Source organism: Ursus americanus, chromosome 3, assembly GCF_024610735.1.
Source record: "Ursus americanus isolate L20-20 chromosome 3, mUrsAme1.1.p, whole genome shotgun sequence".
Classification (NCBI taxonomy): Eukaryota; Metazoa; Chordata; class Mammalia; order Carnivora; family Ursidae; genus Ursus; species Ursus americanus.
The window spans coordinates 47,876,713-47,899,182 of NC_142129.1; the positions used below are offsets into that span (position 1 = coordinate 47,876,713).

Here is a 22,470-nt window from a genome sequence, read left to right on the forward strand (position 1 = left end):
TTCTCCCACCAGTGAAATCTGAGTAAATAACTTGAGCTCTCTCCCTGGCCCCCACCAATCTCTGGCCTTGTAAAAATGTGTTAAGTATGTCTGAAATTATGGGGCCTATAGTAGAAGAAGTTAGTTCAGAGGTAGTGCTTGAGAAATGATATCCTGATTTTAAAGCTCTGCCTAATACGTGCTTGCTAGTAAGCCCTCCGACTGCAGACGAGTTGTGCACAGAATCTCCTTCCTTGTGGTGACTTAAATCTTTGAAAGTCTTAAGAATTAAACTACAGATTCCCTTAAGAAATGACACGTTAAATGCTTAATTCTGTCAATTTATTTGTATGTTATTACTTGAGAAATTAATTTGGACAAGCAAACGGAGTAGAGAATTAGAAATTAATTTGTTTTCACTCAAGTCATTTTCTCCTCAAGTTTGCCTTTCATGCTCTAAAGGGGGAATGACTATCACCTAAGTTTTAGGCATATTATTTAGTTTCATGTTTACCGGATTGTGTTTCAGATAGGACTTGTTTGACAAAACAAGCAGTAAATTGGTTCAGTCACCTTCAGCGGTGGTGGAGATCATGACCGTTCAGCTGCTGGTGGGCTTCATCTCCAGGCATTCAGGAAAATCTTAATTGAGGATGAACACTATAATAAGGAAGGGATAATAGTGATTTGAACTCCATTATTATAAACTTAAAAATGTTTATCAGAGAAATATGCTGCTGAGGTAAGATTCAGCTTTGATTTTGCCATGATATTTAAGTTACCACTGAAATTATAGGCAGGGACGTCTTGGATCATTGTCTTTTAGACTGTTAACTTTGTATCGTTAATTAAACTTTTAAAAGTTGTGGGATAAATCAAATGGTTTTCTAGGGAAACAAGAAACAGTATTAATGAGCAACAACCCCATAATTATCCTTGTGAGTACATAACAGGGACACATTCATGTCTTTTCTTTGCGCAATAACTTTTACAAAGAAGTATTTTTAAACTGATCATTAATTTTATGACCACAGAAATGAGATGCAAAATTTATGCTGTTGTCATTGGCACAGGCTCAAGGCACCACTGACATTATGTGTGATTGTAATAGAATGGCTGCCAACTAATGATTCTGTAGACATTTCATTTGAGCATGCTTTTCTTTTAGATGTCTGATTAGGCTGTAATGCTTTCAATTATGTCTGTAAATTGTATTGGATACGTTTACCTGATGCCCATTGTTGCTTTGGAGTTCAGTTTTCTATTACATAAACACAAGTTGAACATTTACCTTTTAATTTATAGAAGTCTTTGCAGGTATAGCTGCAAATACTCAGCCCCTGGGGAGAAAAAAAAAGCTTTGCACTACTCAACAGCGACCCCTGTGTTCAATTAAAGGTCCTTATAACACAGCTCTTTATTGGGTTGAAAAAAAAATAATTGGGAAGGAGGAAAAGGGATGGATCATCCCTGGAACAGCAGTAAAATGAAGAAGACCATTTTGAAAAATGATGTGTCCTTTCAACCTAATGCGGGTTGAAAAGGGAATAACCCTATATAGATATCACAGAGATTAATTTTTTTTTTTTTTTTTTTTTTTTTTTTACTTTCTGGGTTAATTCAAGGGAGCTTAAAAAAGGGAAAAAAAGGAAGGGAGGAGGAGAAATGAAGCCAGTAGCAGTATTTAATTTATTTTGTTTTAGGTAAGTGTAAATTATCCCATTAATTGTAAAAAAACATTTGAAATGAGCTGCAGTTCTTAGAATGGTAAGCTGAAGACAATTTAATAAATAATATAAAAAGTTTTTTTAAAAAAACACAAAAACCACAGAAGTCTTTAACATGTTAGTAACCAACTTGTATAAAATATTCTTAACTCATTAAATATTATTTTATAGCTTTAATAATGATCCTTTTGCTGTGTACATACATAAATACATATCAGGGTGTGCATGTGTATATGTGTGTATATACATGGATACACACATAAAAACAATGGATATTATCAAAAGATAACAAATCCAATTTTCAAAACTTTTTAACTTTTAATTTTTTTCTGTGTATTTCACATAGAGTTTAATACATTTAAGCCTGAGTATCTGAATCTTTTTCAAAATTATTTCCTGTGTTCATTGGTTTTACTCTTGTATTTTTATATTCCTAACAGTGTAATATGCTAAGTGCTAAGTTGGTGCAATATATTTGAAGTATCTTGATCCTTTTTTTTTCACAGCGAGATTTATAGCTCACGCTATGAAATATCCTTAGCAAATTCATACCATAGCAATTCTGACTTTATCGAGAATATAAGGATACTCCAGCAACTAAGAGCAATTGAGAGTTTTGTGATCTTTACTACTATATATTCCACGAGCTGTCATTCCATGTCCGAACATATTTTCACTAGCACTTTATGAGTTTCTCTCTTACCTCATATTTAAAATCAGAGCATGCTTTTCATAAGAGAAATATTGTAAGGGATCACTGAATGTTCTGAAAAGTACTTTGAACATTTTAGTCTTTTTTTTTTAATTTTAAGATTTTACTTATTTATTTGAAAGAGAGTGCGTGAGCATGGGCAAAGGGAGAAGCGGACTCCCCACTGAGCAGGGAGCCCGATGTAGGACTTGATCCCAGGACCATGGGATCATGACCTGAGCAGAAGGCAGATGCTTAAGGGACTGAGCCACCCAGGTGCCCTGCTTTGAACATTTTAAAAGAAAAAGAAATTAAGATCTAAAGAATGAATAGTGTTCACATTTGTTCCTTGGATTCTTTGGGGGGGAAGAAACATCCCCATGTGGTGCACCTGGTGGTGGAATCACCAAGGACAGTAAGATAGTCCTCTGTCTTCTGCTCTTACTGCCTTGATGGGAGAGAGCCCTATCTTTTTCAGGATAAGGATGATGGATGCTGATGAAATGCCAAAATTACAAAGAAATAGAGACGAATATTGATTTTTTAAATTACTTTCACAGTGTTCTGAAAGGGCCTATTTCCTCTACCAAAAATAGGGTGAAAAATAGGGTGCCACCCATTAAGTGGATTTTAGAGGTTACAGATGTTTTTTGGGGAGAGTGGTAGCTTTAATCTGGATCTGCTCAGCAACCGTGGTCTTGAAGTAATGCTGTAGGGTCTTTAGGATTCCCATGGAGGTTTTCGTCGTGCTTTTTGGGTAATCCCGGAGGTAGCTGGTCTTCTCTTGAATTATCAGATAATTGATACAGTATAAAGCATACAGTTTTTTGAATTTTGTTGGATTTTGTTTGGATGTGGTTGAATATGGTTGAAAAATGAGTGCTTATATGTAACCAAGCTAGCAAATATCTGATTCACTTTTTGTTTTGTTTTTTTTTTTAATTATTCTAAACGGGTATGTGGGAAAAACCCAAACCACAAGATTTTATTGTGGGGATTAAATGACTTCAAACCAACCAACCAACCAACCAACCTAGGATTTGGAAATCATGTAAAAACTGGCTAGAACATTAAAAAAAAATGGTAACATATTACTGAATGAAAATTGAAGGTGTCAAGTTGTAAATCACTTTGTTTGAACTTAAAAGGGTATATGAGTTTTAAAGTAGTTTTTCCCATAAAGGATTCTTGCTCTTGAAAATGCTATCGAGTATTTTTAATCTACTCTGATGTAACCCTGTGATTTTTCATGAAAACATAAAATGTGCCTATGGCTTTGAATTGTCAATTTCTCATCATAATTTTTCAAATTATCGAGTAGGTAAATAGAATTAACAAATTATTTTCTCTCTTATGCTTTCCATTTTTTTTGTTATTATTTGTTATTATTTTGGTTCTGTTTCTTTTTTTTGTTTCTTTGTTTTAGATACACAGTCTGTTTTATCCTGCTTCTACTTTTTTTGTATTCATCTTTGTAGAGACCATCGTAATTTTGGAACTTATATCCTTTCGTCTCAGAAATAAGCAGTTGTCCACTGACTTCCAGATACTCTTACTTTATTTAAGTTACAGTAGATATATGTTAAAATAGGACCTATTTTTACTCTGTTCTTCCATGACAGTGACTAGGTTTAATAGTAAAGTTTACCTCTCTTGACGAAGTAACATTTTTTAAAGATGGCTAATGTATAAAAGGCTTTTCTCTGATTCTTCTGTAGGTGATGCAGAAGATGGGGAAGAATATGATGACCCTTTTGCTGGGCCTCCAGACACTGTGTCCTTAGCCTCAGAAAGATATGATAAAGATGACGAAGCCCACTCTGAAGGTATGTGATATTTGCCGTCAAATATACCTTTAGATATTCCAACACAAGACAGTGCGGTGCGTAGAGGTGGTGGTCTTGTCAGAAAGCAGTAAATGCAGAGGCTTCAGTTAACTTACCTTTACCAGAACCTTTTAAGGAACAGAAGAGCTCTCTCTAGTGGTTTTCTTAAGTATGTAGTTCCTTCTTTTCCTAGGAAATTTTCTTGAGTAGAATTTTTAAGAGAGTATTTACATTGTTGTATGAATATTATTAGTGAGTCTGTTGGTTAATTTAATATTATCAGATTCTTGCTTAATTTTATTGTGCTGCTGAATGGCTTCTTGTATTATTTATTTTATAAATAATGAAAAAGATTTTTGATCTTTTTTTGGAAAACTTCATATAAAATGAGTTCATAAAATATTAAATTAATTATTCTTGCATTGCCTTCTCACATTAAGACAGGTTTTCATCAGATGCTTCTTTTAATACACATTCTCATTTTTCTCTGTCACCTAAAGATACCCATATTATACAATAGTATTATAATGTTTTATATTAATTGAATGAGTAATAAAGTCGATTGTCTATCTCTTCATAATTTTTAAAAACTCGCCAAAGTTATGAAACTCGCTCTGAGTGTAGCGCGTGCTTTCTCTGTTATAGCTGGCTGAGTGCATCTGCCTTCTAGAGACCTTATAAGGGTGATATATAGTTATAAATTAAGAATGTGTATCGATAAATTAGCCATGCATATTAATTCGTGGCACTCAAAGTTTCACGGAGACACAGAAATGAATAATGCCTTCTGCCACCGTATGATGATCAAACCGTGCAGTTCCATCTCTAAATACAATTGCTGAATGAAAATATGCTTCCTGCAACAGAGCACTCCACATTTTATGTTATCCAGATTATTCCCTTTGGAAACATAAATTGCTTTTATGAGGTATAAAATTATGTCTATTGCAGAACAGGGATAAGTCAAGTACATGCATAAGTGATAAACATTCTAACCACTGATTCAGAACAACACAATTTTTTTTTTATATTCAGAACTTTGTACAATGTGTAGCAATAATAATCATATCCATTTTATGTTGAATTTTACATTTTGGCAAACATTTCATTTCTATTTTTAAAGGAAGAGATTTCTTTCTCTCATAGTCCCTATTTTTTAAAAAGATGCACATTTCTCTTCAGTCACACTTCTTATCTGAAACAGAGCATTACCCTTCCTAACCTGGTCTTCAAAAGCATTTCTACTAGAAAATGTTTTATAATTGATGAAATAATGTTTTCAGGCAAAACAGTGAATCATTATTTGAGCTGAACTGTTTTTCAGACACATGACAATGATTTGTTTTGCTTCTCTGTTAAGTGTTGGTAGATAGAAATGAGTATGTGGGTATATGTATACGTATACAGAAATAGAATATTTATACTCAAGAGGATGTACATGCAACACACACAAAATGTTCGTAGAGTATATATGCTCAGAGTTTTAAAAAATAGCATAAATAATTTGAAGTACAAGGGAGCATTACGTACATTCTTAAAAAATTTTAACCTAAAAAATCCAACAATTAAATATCTATGCGAGCCAGTGTTTTGTTAGAAAAAGTGAATTGTTATTAAATTATAATGCATTTACATAATTATCAGATTTTCTTTATTATGAATAAATAATTTATCATGTTTGTTTTCATAACCAAATATATAGGAAATACATTAATAGCATGAAAAAGATTTATTGTTAAAAGATTACATTACCAGTATTTGAGTATTATTTAATAACTTTTTTTTATGCATAGCATTAAGTTTTTGGTTAAATATAGGTGCATTTTCATTAGTGTCGGTATAAGCAATTCTTAAGCAGATCGAAAATTTAACTTTTAGTATTATTCATTTTTCGTATATAAAAAATATCATATATGATAGTTTTACATTTTCTTCTAAGAATATTATGAATTAATTTTAAAACTACCACTTGGACTTTTAATTTCCACTCTGAAATGTTCTCTAGTCATACTAGTCCTCTCCCTTCAACATAGATTTGGTATGTGTTCTCTTTCCCTTGCCGAATAAATTTTCCTTCATTATGGGACCTCAGTCTAATGATATATTAATTATAAAAAGATAATGCATTTAACAATAAGTATAACTAAATTAGCACAGGTCAGCAAAAGGCCTTTTGTCAAATCAGATTGTTGTTTTGTCCTTTTGACTTTTACCTTATGGTAGGCACTAACAAAGTATCTGAACTTTGATGGATTATAAACTCCAAACATGATATGTATTTTTCATAATGCTAATGTAATTTTCAAGGTACTGAAAAGGTCAAACCTGCACATCTTTGTGTGCATTCTAAGTCTGTCTTTTCCTTTAATATTTCTTTTTCTCTGTTCCTCTGGTTCAAAAGTTCACTCAGTTCCCAAATGGCTACCTAATTTTCCAGTTATTCCCTCAAGCCATATGTGTTTTGGTTTCTTTATGGTTTATTAGGTACTGTAGGAAAGTAGCATAAGTTATATCTTCTAATGAAATTCAAGCACACTTCAGTGATGCTTCGACTTGATTGCTGGTAGCAATTAAATCACAGCCAAGGAGAGTAATGCATAATCTCACAAGGTCCAGACACCCTATAGAAATTGAAAGGGGATGAAAACAGAAAACAAAAACAAAGTCTTCAAACCCTGCCAGACACTCTGTTTCCAGCCTGCCTTTTTTTTTTTTATTGGCCAACTGCCTGATTGATAGCAAAATCATAACTTGCTGCATGCTAACAGGCAGAGTTCACTTGTAGGTTATTGTGAGCTGATAAAGGGTTAGATGGAGTTTTGATTTTCGCATTGGACCTTGGTACACCAGATTAATGGAATTTCAATGAGAGACTAGAGTAGCCACAGCTTTGTCAGAGAAACAGATGGAGATTCTATAGTCATGTCTACTCATTAATACTAGTTGCCTGAAAGGTGTGCTGCTTCTCTATACAAAAGAGTTGATATAATTGATTTTTGAGTGGTGCATTGAAAAAAAGTACCTTATTGATGACCAAAATTGTAACATAGATGGTGACAGATTTTTGTGTAGCTCGTAGCATAAAAAATATTGTAGTTTGTAATTTTTTCTTCTCTCTCTTTGGAGGCACTTTTTATTTTTATTTTTTGAGGAGAAATACATTTTAAGACAATAGCAAAAAAGGAGGAGAGAGTGACATGCTAAATTAGCTTCTAAGAAAAACAGTAAGAGTCTGTATTTTATTTATGCACGATTGCATGACTGCTGTTAGTTTCATTTTGATGTGGTAATATTTATAAAACACCGTACTTACCAGAAATTTCATTTTATTAACTTTGTGCCTTATTTTTTCTGGGAAATTTGAAACAAATCATAACAGTTTCCACACTAGATTGCTGTTAGAAGTTTTATTGTATTGTGTGGCTGGATAAATGGAAGTGTTAATATAAATGGCACATGTCAGTAATCAGATAATATTAGAGAAAATGAAACTCAAAACCTTAAAGGAGAATACCCTTTATTGTACATATGTTAGAATGCTTGCTTGGGCGCTAAGGTGGGAGATGCAGGGTAGCCTTTAGACACTATATAATGACTTGGGTTTCCATTTTTCTATTCTGAAATCATTTTTCATTCACTTTCGTCATTTGTGAAAGCAGGCTTCTAACCACGTAGCATTGTGGGAAGTCCCTGAGGTAAGGTGAACAGATTCGATGAGCTAGAAGACATATATCGGCTCTACCCGTCGATGATAGGTCGAAGAATCCCAGTGGACATTTGTTACAAATCTGATTCAGTCCTAAACCATAATCACTTTGTGGATAAGAATCTGGAACCTCTAGGGTGTGAATATAGGAAGGCTAAAATGAAGCTAAAGATATGAAACAGTCATTTATTGTCCTGGTATCTTCCTAACCAAAAATCCCCAAGTATAGGTTACTGAAAACTGTAAGCATTGCGAGGACATAGCTTTATATGAAAAAAAAATCTTGGTTTAGGAATGGAACTGTTTTTTTTTTAAAGCTTGGGGATTAAGGAAAAGGACTAAGCTGTCTTGATCATAATTTGTAAGAGTAAATAATGATTTTTTCTTTTTTGGTGTACTTTTCTATAAGAAAATCTAGCGTATGAAAATTTGGATTCATAAAACATAAATCACGTATTCCAAAGGATTGCTTTAAAAGAGATTATCTCTGGGATGCCTGTAAATAATGAGCTCTCACAATGCATCTAAAATAAGTTTAGATATAAATCCATCGATGTGCACACACATACATTTAATGTGTAAATTTCTATACATTGCACACCAAACTTTTGAGGAAGTTATCTTTTTGTGTAAAATTAGGGTTCACACTAATCTGTTCTTGTAAAAGCCACTCAATAGATGCTTTACTTTTCTCTGGGTTCCAGTAGAATATGAAACAGTGTTTAAAACCGGGAAAAAAAAGGTTCCTTTGATAACTTACCATTTAAGGTAAGGGTTTTTCTACCAGAGTATCATGTAATTTTTGATACTCAAACTCGTATTTTTAAATTTCATTTTGAGAGTTAAACTAGTTTGCAATTTGCACATATCTTTGTGTATGTAACATACATTACTGTTGCACTTGAGGTTTTTTTTTTTTTTACTTTTTTGTTATTTCAATATACCAGTTGCTAGTGTGTGTGTGTTATAGTAATATAAGAAAGGTGATTGATTACTTTAGTCCTTCTGTAATGTGTATAGCAAGTTTCAAGTATTTTGCTAGAAGTGAGGGGTTATAGTTTGGGGAAATCATAAAAAGTAGAGAACATTTTTACGTTCAAAATAATATATTATGTGATTGGAAATATAAAGTACACAGATGTGAAATATTTCATGATACCAAGATATATATGATTAAATAAAAACATGTAATTATTGAGAATCACCTAAGTTTTATGCCATTGAATGGGAAAATACATCAAAGTAAAACAGTGGGGGCCAATAAGACTATAACAAAGTTGACTAGATAAGAAAGGTCAGAAAGTTTATAATACTCAGTGTTATGAAAAGTAATGCATCTTTAATACAGTAAATTAGCAGTTGTTTACACAGTCTGTGAGGAAGGGTGCAAGATACCCTGACAGGGCAATAGGGAATTCAAAGATGATTAAGACAAAGTTCCTGTTTTCAAGAGATGTGTAATCTAGTTGGAAGGAGAAGACAGTCACCTAAAATAAGGTGGTAATTAGCAATGTAAGTTTCTAGTAAGGCAGATTCTAGTACGTGTTACACTCTTCAGTTGATTTGGTTTGTACCTAGGCAAAAAAAAAAAACAAAAAACTGGTTTCATTGGGTTTCCTCTCTAATTTGTTGACTGAGTCAGTCATACGTTTTGGCATTATATTCAATTAACCAAAGCGTAAGCTTGATGCCTCTATTCTGGGAGGTTGTGGAGTAAATTGTGGAGGGGGAGCGTTATTTAAGTGAGTTTTGTGTGGTTCCTGAAGTTTTCTGGAGAGAACGTGGGAAAAGGCGCTGAAAATAACATTTGGAGCAGAAGTCCAAAAACTGGATTTTCATCAATAACTGCATATTTATAGGGGCAATGCCTTAACCCAAGGGAGTTTGGGCCCCACTCACAGATCTTCAGGTGTTAGCATCAGGCTGGTGGTAGAGGTGCTTTTGGCTCTTGCAGAGCACTGTATCTCGTAAGACTGAGGCACATGACTGGCTTTTCTTCCTTTGTTGTCTTTGAGTTTGGAGAAGTTGCAATGTATGGCTTCCTGTTTTCAGTTGTGTCTCCTGTTTGTAACCCGAGCTAAAGGGTGAATTTAGAATTTAGAAATCGAAAAGCAGAGGTTCTTCAAGACAGCGGGCTGACGGGAGTGCCGGCTTGCTTAGTCAGTAGAGCATATGACTCTTGATCTTGGGGTTGTAAGTTCGAGCCCCACATGAGGTATACAGATAACTTAAAAATAAAATCTTAAAAATAAAAATAAGACAGTGGACTGATCAATTTGATTTCAGAGGAAGGAATGCCAGCCTGCGCAGGATTCTAAAGGGAGCTTCTTATCTCTTCCTTCCTTCCTTAGAGGTGACTGTGCTAGTGGTCAGGGGAGCATCTGCAAGGAAGCCATACATTAATATTTATTGAGAAATTAGTCTGGCTCTGAACTAGATTCTTTCATGCATATTTCTTCCTTTAATGGCTCACACCCTGTGCGGGAGACATTTTCCCTATTTTGTTGTGGAAACAGAGACTTGGTAAGCTTTTGGTTTCTTGACCAGAACATCCAGCTTTTAAGTAGCAAACTTCAACTTCTTTGGTCCTTATGTGCCATGCTACTTAAAGAATTGGACTAGTTTTTTCTTTTAATTACAAGATACATGCGTATGGTTAAAAAAGAGCAGAAGGGGGGTGCCTGGGTGGCACAGTGGTTAAGTGTCTGCCTTAGGCTCAGGGCGTGATCCCGGCGTTCTGGGATCGAGCCCCACATCAGGCTCCTCCGCTATGAGCCTGCTTCTTCCTCTCCCACTCCCCCTGCTTGTGTTCCCTCTCTCGCTGGCTGTCTCTATCTCTAGCGAATAAATAGACAAATCTTAAAAAAAAAAAAAAGCAGAAGGATATTCAATAAAGGTAAAAGCCGTCTTGTTCACCCCAACCTGTCTGTTCCCCAAGTAGCCACTTGTTACAGTGTCTTCTGTAGTCAGCATAACAACTTTGGATACTGTATTTCTGTAGTATAATATAGAAGTATACTCACTTGAGCAACCTTGAACAGTATCTGTTGACTCCTTTTATGATGGATGAGTCTTCAAACCTCCTCTCCCACTTCTGCCTCCTGGGTTTTTATTTTATTTTTAGTTTTTATTGTGTTTGCTTTTGACTTAAATAATGTTCTTATTTTGTAATGTGCCAACCTCTGATAGTATCTGTTGACTCTTTGTTATAAAATATGAGGAAATTTGTGCACCTAGCCTTTCTTCCATCTCTCTTCAGTTCCAGTATTCATAATTATTTTTGCATTGTTAAAGTCTATAACATTTATATTTGATTCTCTAAGTTGATTGTGCTTTGTCTACGAGTTAGGTTTTGAACATTGGTTCTTTTCCTTCCTGCTAATGGTTCTCCTCAAATGTCTGGAAGCCTTGGTTATTGCTTCATATTTCTTTTTTTTTTTTTTAAGATTTTATTTATTTATTCGACAGAGATAGAGACAGCCAGCGAGAGAGGGAACATAAGCAGGGGGAGTGGGAGAGGAAGAAGCAGGCTCATAGCGGAGGAGCCTGATGTGGGGCTCGATCCCATGACGCCGGGATCACGCCCTGAGCCGAAGGCAGCCGCTTAACCGCTGTGCCACCCAGGTGCCCCTATTGCTTCATATTTCTGAGTGAAGGATCCAGTCAAATAGTTTAGGTAGCTGGGGGGGGGGGGCTCCTTTACTTTTGCATGTCTATTATCCTGCAGGGCTTTTCCTTTGAATGGGAGGTTGTGAGGAAAGTGGGTAAGGCTGGACGATAGGCCCCTTGCTACAAGGCTCTTAGGAGCAGAGAGGCAGATGGGGATTCCCACAGTTGTCACATTAAGTAGGGCATTTTCAGGGGGGAGTGGAATGCTTTTATTTAATTCCTAGTGACAGGTTTTTAAACCTTCCATCCTTTTTTGGTGTTGGGGTGCGTGCAGTCCAGAACTCTATGAAGCTCTGCTCGCTCAACTTTAGTACCTTCACCAGGAGCCCTCCCCAGGGAGCTAGTGCACTTCGTTTAGACATTGGAGTTCAGAGTTTGGACACAAATGCCTTAAATGCTGGCTGCTTTTAAGGACAGACCCAGTGGTTCTTGCTGCTTTGATTATAGTTCTTTAATGAGTTTCCTTCTTCACCACCCTGTAATTCTGCTTGTAGATTCCTGAGGTTCCTTTGGGGAAGCTAGCACTTACTTTCCTTGGCGTCCTCCTGGGCTCTGGTGTCCTTCACTATGACTTCCTCACTTTAGTCTCATCTGCTTTCCACTTGCTAGGAATTACTCAGTTTTGAGCCACTGAAGATACTCTTTTTTTATCACCAACATTATTAGGGTTTAATTCTTTAAAAAAATTATTTCAGGGGTGACTTCAAGAGAAAAGGTTGGTGCTGTCTGTGTTCTAATAGTATCCTAAATGCTAATCTTAATCCTAATGCTTTGTCCTAAAACATTTTCACAGTTGACCTGCTGAAATCATTCCTTGGGGAAGAAGTATGCTCCCTGGCTACAGGTTAAAGGTAGTCCAGAAAGTGTCAGTCAAACCTTAGATATTCACTTAGAGTGAATACTAGCTTTCTAGAAGAACCTAGATGCTAGAAGCTGTGGAAAAGAACTGTCACTTTCCCTAAAAAAATTGTAGTTTTATGGTGGGTACAATGTATACATATCTAGTATTTGGAAACTTTATCAACTTTGTACAAATACTGGATTGTGTGGCGTTGACACTGAATACCCTAGGAGGTCAGAAAAGGAAGAAGCGATTGCAGGCTGGTCTCTGTGAATGTTTTATGGAATAAATTAGAATTCGAATCAGAACTTAACAAGGATAGGTAAAGTTTTAATTAGTAAAGAGTGGAGGGGAGAATGCTTTTCAGATAAGCTGAGGAAGTGGGGAGAATAGGAAACGGGGCTGGAAATGAGTGTCATTTGAGGAGCTGTGCAAAGACCAACATGGCTTAGAGAGATTGAAGAGGATTGGGAGATGTGGATGGACAAAGATAGCACGTAATAAGCATTGGTTTTCGCCTCAGGTCCTAATTTGGCCACTACCCGAGTTACTCTGGCTAAGGCACTCTCTTTGTGAATTTGTTTCTGTTTCTTCACAGAGAATTCCATTATTTTAGGCAAGGGAGAACTTAATTATTAAGGACTTTAAATGGCGTCATGAGGAGTTGAATCTGTAGGCAAAATGAATATCCATTGTAGACTTTTTGAGCCAGGGAATGTTAACAATGGAAAGTATTTTAGAAACATGTAGCTAGTTGTGGGATGTGGAGGGGTTGAAGGAGATAGAAACCTGTGGTCTGTGAGGAAAGAGACTATTCCATTAAGCCAGATGTGAATCAAACAGAGACTAGATGAGGATAGTGAAACTGGAAAGGAGAAGATACATCTGAGGGAGAATGGACAGGACATGGTAAGTGGATATGTGTAGAATTTTAAAAAGAGAGAGGCCAAAGATAATTCCAAAACTTCTAAATGGATGACTGGAGGAATCGACTGAGATATGAATGTCGAGAGAAGAACAGATTGGGAGGAAGTCGCAAATGTTGCTGAGTTTGGGTCTGAACATTTGAGTTCGAGCTAACAGTGAACATCCAGTCTGCCTGGTAATTATCCAGACATATGGAGATAGAGCTTAAGTGAGCCTTATCTTGCCCTTCTTTTTCCAGTTTCATTCTTTTGTGGGGCAGATACGGGATAAGGTATACCCCAGTTACCCTAAAAATGCAGCACAGTGGTTGAGACCAGTTTCCGTGATCATAATGTCTGGGTTAAAATAGTGGCCTCATTATTCATCTCTGTGACCTCCAGCAGAGTTGTTTGACTTACGTGAGTTTCCTCATCTAAGAAACGGAGGATAGTAGCATCACCCACGTCCTATGGCTGATATGAGGATTAAGTAGGATAAACATGCACAAAGCTTAGAACACTTCCTGGCCCATAGTAAGGACATGCGAAATGCGAAGTATTATTGCTGTCCAGCCTCTTTACCTAAGGATTGCCTTAGATAGAGATTTCTTTCTGTGTGACACAGCTGTGTGCCTGAGGTGTTGGCTGGCTTTTGTACTGTTTAACCCATGTGCTTCACTGGATTTTGTAGGATTTGCAGTTCGAAGTTTTAGAGATTCATAATAGATGATCATTTTTTGAATTGAGTACTCTGTGTTGAAAACTGCTACTAGTTCAGATTTTATAATAAATGGATCATGCCTTTGCCAGGAACCGCTCTACTTCTCTGTGCCTTAATTTTTCCCTATTGAGCAAATAATGGGGATATGAGAATAAAGAAATATTACACTTGGGAAAATTTTGTGGATAAGCATCATGAGCCCATGGAAGGAGTCGCTCATTTAACACATGAACTCAATAGTCAGTGACTAAAAAGCTTGCAAACTTTTCAGAATATTTAAATGAAAAACAGTGGGGAGAAAAGTGGCCTGAAATTATTAGAAAACAAGGGTACCAATCAGTGTCTCATTGTTCTTATTTCAGAGTCAAATGGGATTAAGGTTAAAGACCGTAACAGGTCCAAATAGAGTAGTACGCACAACTCTAATATAAGGCTGGAAAGTCATTAAGAACAAATAAATACTCTGTTAATAAATAGACACAGAGTGGATTAGGCAAAAAATGTTTTTTAGATTTTTATAAAGATTAAGCATGGAATACAGTCTTTGGTATCTGCTTATCAAAGTATTTTTTCAAAATTCAGAGTTGATATCAGGGTCCGTGCTTCAGTACTTCAGGGAAAATGGGATACATATGCTGTAGATTTAAAAATAATGTAGATACTGGGGCACCTGGGTGGTTCAGTTGGTTAAGCAGCTGCTTTGGGCTCAGGTCATGATCCTGGGGTCCTGGGATGGAGCCGCGTGGCGGGCTCCCTGCTCAGCGGGGAGTCTGCTTCTCCCTCGCCCTCTGCCATTCCCCCTGCTTGTGTGCACTCGCACTCTCTCTGTCAAATAAATAAATAAAATCTTAAAAAAATAATGTAGATACTATTAAAGAAAATGTTTCTGTAAGGAAGGTATAAGAATCAACTTGAGTGAATTATTTTTTTGAGGGGCTTTTTGCCTACATATGAGCAGTGCCTTGCAGTACAGAATTGCAGGTGAAATTGAAGCAATTCCTTTATTAATCCTCCTAAAATTTTGGCTTTTGAGAAGATATACAGTTATTGTTAAAAGGGATGACTGATTTTATAGAGTCCGTCAACAGTTTGGGGGTAGAGTCTAGGATTCTTAAAGTATTCTGTTTTTAAAAAAGTAATCTTATTGAGGTATGATTAACATAACCATAGAATTTACCCATTAAAGTATGCAATTCAGTAGTTTTAAACAAGTTCACAGAGCTGTGCAAGCATCACTCCAATCAATTTAAGAACATTTTCATTGTCACAAGAAAGAAACCCTATTCTCTAAGCAGATACTCCCCATTTTCCCCTTCTTCCCCCATGCCCCATGGGCCTAAGCAACCATAAATCTACTTTCTATCTGTATAGATTTGCCTAATCTGGACATTTTATTTGAATGGAACTACAAAATATGTGGCCTTCTGTGTCTGGCTTCTTTTACTTAGTCAAATGTTTTTGAAGTTCATCTGTATGGTAGCATATATCAATACTTCATTCCCTTTTATAGCCCGATAATGCTTCAGTGGTATGGATATACCATGTTTTGTTTGTCCATTCATCAGCTGATAGGGTTTTGAGTTGTTCCTTCTTTTTGGCTATTATTAATAATGCCGCTATGAACATGTGTGTGTAAATTTTTATGTGAATGAATATGTTTTAATTTCTCCTGGGTATATACCTAGGGGCAGAATTGCTGGGTCCTATGGTCACTCTAAGTTTCACTTTTTGAGGTATTGTCGAACCGTTTACCAAAGTGCTATACCATCTTGTGTTCCTACCAACAATGTGAGAAGGTTTCCATTTCTCCCCATCCTCTTCAACACTTGTTATTGTCTCTTTGCTTTAGTCATCCTCGTAGGTATTCAGTGGTGTCTCATTATGGTTTTGATTTGCATTTCTCTAATGACTAGTGATGTCGATCATCTTTTCATGTATGTATTGGCCATTTGTATTTCTTCTTCAGAGAATGCCTACTCAGAGCCTTTTCTCATTTTCTACTTGGGCTGTCTTTTTAAGTTCTAAGAGTTCTTTATATATCCTAGCTACCGGTCTCTTATTAGATATATGATTTGTAAATATTTTCTCCAGTTCTGTGGGTTGTCACTTTCACTTTCTTGATGGTGTTCTTTGAGGCAAAGTTTTTAATTTTGATGAAGTCTAATTTGTCTATTTTTTCTTTTGTTGCCTGTGCTTTTGCTGTCATGTTTAAGTAGTCTTTACCTAACTAAAGATTCTTGAAGTGTTCCTAACTCAAAGCTAAATTGTTTTTTAAAATACCGAGTTCTTTTAGTCATAACTCAAAGAGTTATGGGATTCATATACTAGTTAAAATGGGGACATATTCTAGCTCACCTTTAATGTTATTGTTGCTTAGTGCATATTTTAAAAATTGTGCAGATAGCAAAAAGTAATTTTCTTGCTGTTCCTTTTCAGCTCAGTGAACTCTTGAATTCTGCAGCCTTTAGCATCCTTTAAAAAAAGAATTCTTGCTTTGTGTTGTTGCATATGATATCACTTGTCTCATTTCTAGCAATATGTATTTGTTGTATCACAGACATAAATGTAGAATCACATGGATCTTCTTTCATGTCACTTTCATTTCACTTTAACAAATTATTTCAGAGAACATGGAGTCAAAGTAGATATTTTGTTCATTTACTGGCTTTTTGTTAATTTGCTAGGCTTTTCCACATGTAGTTATGGGGCAGAATCTAAGGGGTGCTGGGATCATTGCTAGAAAAATGGTTACTATTTTTGGCTTTCAAAGGAAAGTTGGTTTGTTTCTTTGAATTCATCTCTTCTCCTTTGTAAGGATTCCTCTCCTGCTCCTCCCACGCCCCCCCCCCCCCCACTACGTGTCAGCCACCAAACTGAGTAGTCTTGCCAGATAAGGGAACTGAGACACAAGAAAGCTGTGTGAATTAATCCAAGGAGTGCTGCTCAATGTGTGGTTTGCAGACTGGTCTGGGTCTGTGATCTCTTTGTTACTGGTCTGCGGCAACATCAGTACAGAAATTGAGAGTAGACACTTAGAAATGTTTATAGCATTTTGACATTCTGCATTATCCACATATGTGGCCATTATTTTTTCCTAGTAATCATTTATTTATTTATTTATTTATTTATTTATTTATTTATTTATTTATTTAATTTCCACAGTATAATTTGTCATGTTTTGGGGAGAAAAACTCTTCACCTCAGCTAGAAGCACTGATCTAGAGTCAGAGAGAGAACAAATTACAGTAGTCTCAGGACTCTTAATTTTTGATTTTTGGTTATTTTCTCAGGAGCCCTGTATCTTTCTTGGTATCTTCATTTACACTCATAGTCATGTTTAATTTAAATATTAGATTCGTTTTCACTATGGAGAAATTTTAGGGATTCTAATTCCGTGTTTCTTGTCAAATAGACTCACAAGTTCCAATGCCCTCATTAGGTATTTAATTATACTTTTTCATATGGAAGTCCTGAGAGCAGTCTCCAAGTTTAGGGGTTATGAAGCAATGGTGCGGCCTCAAAGCTTTGCAGTTGGAATAACCAGGGAAAATGTTAATGTAGCTTGAATACCGTCTACTTCTTTTCAATGCCTAAAAAGCAGAAACAGATAGTGTCATCTTAAAGACTCTGTCAGAAAAGTCATTGCATCTCAGAGATGTGCTTTTGTGTCATTTTGTTTAAATATCTTTAAAAGCTTCTCCTCACTTTTTAATACCAGCCGTAAGCTTTACTATATTCAACATGTGTATCACTTTCTTTAACACTAAAGGAGGTTAATAAAAATAATATCTTAATATAAAAAATAGTAAAATTCTTACCATAGGGACAAAGAAACACATATGTCTTTCTTTCAGTGAATAGGACTTGTTTTGGTATTGGTGTCCTGGGATCTATGTCCTGGGATCTATGTATGCTATAAGCCTCTAATATGCTTAGAATAGGATTTCGTTGCTGAAAGAAAATGGGTCTTATAGGAGGTAAAGAATTGATTTTTTGAAATATAAGTAGGAAGAAAGGGTAACAATGTTGTACGGTTTAGGCAGAGTGCTAGATGGAATAAAAGTTTAATTCAACAGATTTTACTGTTTGTTTTGTTAGCCTGGGGGGAATAAAATGATTAATAAGACATGTCATTGCCTTTAAGGATCTTATAGATTAGTAGAGGAAAGAGAGATGTAAATATCAACTCTAATTCAAGGCAGATTGGTGTAGTCACTGCCGCAAGACACACAGAGGGAGAGAAAAGATGATCATCACGATCAGAATGAAGACAGTCTCCATAGTGGAGGTGGCCCTCTGGCCAGGTCTGGGACAACAAGAAGGCTTCTGATATGTGGAACATGGAGGGAGTAGCATTTCAGGTTTGTGAAGCAGCCTGGTAAAGGGATGTTTTGGTTCAAACTCTTCCAGTGCATGGGACAGAAACCCAGCTCAAACTGGTTTAAGCACATTTTATTTTATTTTATTTTTTAAGTAGGTTCTGTGCCTTGCATGGAGCCCAATGCGGGGCTTGAACAGACCCTGAGATCAAGACCTGAGCTGAAATCAAGAGTCAGATGCTTAACTGACTGAGCCGCCCAGGCACTCCTCCAACTGGGTTAAGCAAAAAGCAGAAAAGGGAATTTATTGGTTCACCTCTGAGAGAGGGATAGCGTTGGGGTCTTGCTTCATGCCCACCTGGATCCAGGTGAGCAAGCAAACTGTAAGGAGCATTCTCACTCACATCCTGCTTTCCTGTGTGTAGCTTCCTTTAAGATGGCCACCAGCTACTAGCAGCTTCTTAGTTATTTTCTGTCAGCTCAGCAACCCTAACGGAAAGAAAGATCTCTGAATAGTTGTAACAGAAGTCTTTGGCCTGGGTCATGCTTATCCTGAATCAATCATTGTGGTCTGGGTGGGGGGTGAGAACTGGGGGATCTGGGGGGTGTGGTGCTACAATTGGCCGGAACTGGGTCATATGCCCAAAAAGGAGTTGGGGGTGGGGGTGAGGTCAGTCCCACCTAAACCACATGCAGATTGGGAGAGGTGTCATTCTTCAAAGGAAAAGTAAGATAATTTGACAGAAGGAGAGGAGCAAGTCAGGGCAGGCAAAGCCAGATACCTATTATAAGGCAGGATATTCTGAAGGTATGACTAAACTTTAGTGCTATACACGCATGTGTCGGGAAGTAGGAAAATGAAGGGTTGGGGTAGACAATATTCTTAGAAACATAGTCAACAGTAGGTGGCTGGTTAGAGGAGAGGAATGTCATTAAAGTGGTAGGTTAAAATCATTATTTAGCTTGTTAAATTTTGAATTGACTTACAGAGAGAAGAGCTGGAGGCAAAAAAATGTTAAGGGTAACTGTCTAGACTGGTTAACCTTTTTTTAAATTTTAAAAAATTTAATCTCCAACCTTTCTTTAGGGCTGATTTTCCTGTTAGTAAAGTTTTTGTTTGTTTTTTGCCTTTAACCTGTTTGCTCTTTCACTGTCCTATTCTTTATCTCTTTTTAGCAGGGTATGTGTAGAAAGGATTAAATAGATAAAAAAACTATTAAAAATGTAAAGGCTTACAAATATGAAAAATATAAAATGTTACAAAATAAAGGATTAAGTAGGCGAAACAATCACCTTTTTTTTTTTAAGATTATTTATTGGAGAGAGAGAGAGAGGGAGAGAAAGAGCTCGAGCTGTGGGGAGGGACGGAGGGAAATGGAGAAACAGACTCCCCGCTGAGCCGGGGCTGGATCCCAGGACCGTGGGATCATGACCTGAGCCAAAGGCAGATGCTTAACCAACTGAGGCACACAGGCACCCCAACAATCATCTGCTTTTTTACAATATATATAAAAAGGTAGGATTATATACATAGCCAAGCAAAAATTAAAATTTTAGGTTATTTGAATTTAATTTGTCCTTAATAAACCTGCCTTTTATTTTTATTATTTTTTTCTAATTTGTATCATTTTACCAAAAATATAGAGGCAGTTAACAAAGATAAACATATTACACAAAGGTTAAAATAAGACAAATTAGGAAATCAGGCACGGGGAGAAGAAGGGTGGGTAGGAAAAACAAAGTGAAACTAGGATTAGTGTTTATATCTCAAATGCGTATTGTCCGTAGTCTAGACTTCTGCTAGAGACCAGCCACTTACTTTGGCCCTTAGCTTTCTATCAACCAGTGCAAAGAGGGAAAATTGATCAGATGCATGATTTATACCAACTTTGATGTAAAAATAAGTAAGATACCTAAAAGTAGTACAGGTCTTACTAGTACTAGAACCTCTGAAATTTCAAAGAGGCAAGCTCTGTCATCATAGGCATGTAGTGTAATGCCAAACACAGTTTAGGCCAAGTCATTTTACATGGAGCCAAAAATAACAGTCTAGGATAGGGGTTGGCAGTCTACAATTCAAGGGGAAAATCTGACCTGCTGTTATTTTTGTAAATAATGTTTTATTGGAATACAGCCACACCCATTTGTTTACATATTGTCCCATCACTGTTTTTATGCTATGACAGCAGCAGTAAGTAGTTGTGACAGAGACCAAATATCCCGCAAAGCCTAGAATATTTCTTGTCTGATTCTTTCCTGAAAATGTTTGTCAACCCTGGTTCGCACACATAACTCCCTGATAGATTAGTTTAAAATTAAGATAGCATATAAAGTACTGAGAACAGAAGTCTCAAATTCCCAGTTGGGCCTATTGGTGTATTTTGTTCGGCCAAATCAGATATAGTTTTTAAAAAAAATTTCCACTAACCCAGAAAAATTCATATTTCTGCCTTCTCTGGAAAAATTGGATCAGCTGGTAACACTGGACTTGAATTGTGTTCATTATTCCCTTTACATGTACCATCTCTTTCCAATTTGCCTTCCATACCACTTTTCCCTCCCAGTTCTGGTCTCTTGCACATACTTTTTTGGTGACTGGAGAGATTTCGTTTTTGACCCCTGAATTAGAATAGCCAAGCTGTACATTCTTCAGCTGTGTTCAAATATAATATTTCTTAGAATGGTAATGGACAGCAGAGAAATTTAGGGTATAGTCCTTTTTTTTTTTTTTTTTGAGATCCTATTTTTAAGTAATCTCTACACCCAATGTGGGGCTCGAACTCACAACACCTAGATCAAGAGTCCTACGCTCTACCAACTGAGCCAGCCAGGCACCCCAGGATATATTCCTTGACCACTACTTGGAGTGAAGTTATTCTGAGTTACCTATAGTCATATCTTTTTAGCCAGCAGAATGAGAGGTAGAATTGATGCTGTCTTAAGAAGATGAGGAGCGTGTCAGGGATAGGTGCCTACACAGAAGACCATGTACATGACGGTGGGCTAAGGGATTCGGACCAGAGGCATACTAAAATTTCCTTAGAAAATTAATTCCAGTTTTATCCCAATTCAAAGACACTTGGGTAGTTGTGTAGTTGAGGACCAATGGCTTATCTCTTATATTTACTGCTTTGGCTCATCAGTTGTCATATATAACTGAAGTAATAATGGAGAAAGCAAGTAGATAGTGGATTAAGCAAGTAGAGATAGGGGTTGTGAAGAATGTATCGTTAAGACAAGTAAAAATTTAGTCTGTCATGGGAGGAGGCGTGGAGGTGGAGGAAAGAGACGGGTTGGTACACTTCTGAGGAGTACGGGCCTGAGAAGGACCTAGCTGGAGGCTTCTGGTCCCCTTGAGGGTGAAGACAAAGGACAAGAGAGGAAGGACAGAGAGGGAAAATAAGGAAGAACCAAAGGTAGACTTCATGATTAGACCTAAGGCGAACTGTGACACTTGGCTTCTTTTCTTGAGGAAGTGATACCATCTATAAAGAAAATGGGAAAGTGGATTAGAAAGATCAAGCCTGTTGAACTTGAGGGAGTATTGAAAAATTCAGTCAAAGATATTTCAGAGGGAGTCTGAGATATGGGGTAGAGATATGGAGAATCATTGATTTATTTGCCTAAACATGTTGAGTGTCATGAGAAAGATAAGACTTGCCAGAGATCGTAGAAGGAGATAGATTCGGGGGTTCAGAATGGAGACACCTGCTCCAGCTGTTCTCACAGGTACACTGGGAGACTTGCTGCTTCTGCTTCTACACATGTGATCCTAATTTATAGACTTTTAGAAGCCATTAATTACTGTCTTTCCTTAGTATGATCGTATAGATATGGGGTACATTTTATCTTGATAATTTTCTTTGGTATTCGTTTGAATCCTGGTATGTTCTTAGGCTTTTCTTTTCGGTCTGTTTTTATTGTCTAATTATTTTCTTTCTTGTAATTTAGGCATCGTGCTTTTAAACTATCTTTTGCCTTGGCTGCTTAAACAATATTAAGCAATATTCAGGGCAGACTGGATGTACTTCTAGTAACTGAAAACTAAATTTTGAAGGGCTTTAAAGAGGACAAATTTTGTACTTT

At 36.5% G+C, this 22,470-nt stretch overlaps 1 protein-coding gene across 3 annotated transcripts in view; it reads left to right on the forward strand.

Moving 5' to 3' along the window:
* SKAP2 (src kinase associated phosphoprotein 2) overlaps positions 1 to 22,470 on the forward strand; it is a 166,009-nt gene that overhangs the window by 14,718 nt on the left and 128,821 nt on the right. For all 3 annotated transcript variants that reach the window (XM_045792992.2, XM_045792989.2, XM_045792990.2), the window contains exon 4: positions 4,116 to 4,223. In XM_045792992.2, the coding sequence (XP_045648948.1) occupies positions 4,116 to 4,223 (108 nt within the window). The remainder of the gene's footprint in view (positions 1 to 4,115; positions 4,224 to 22,470) is intronic.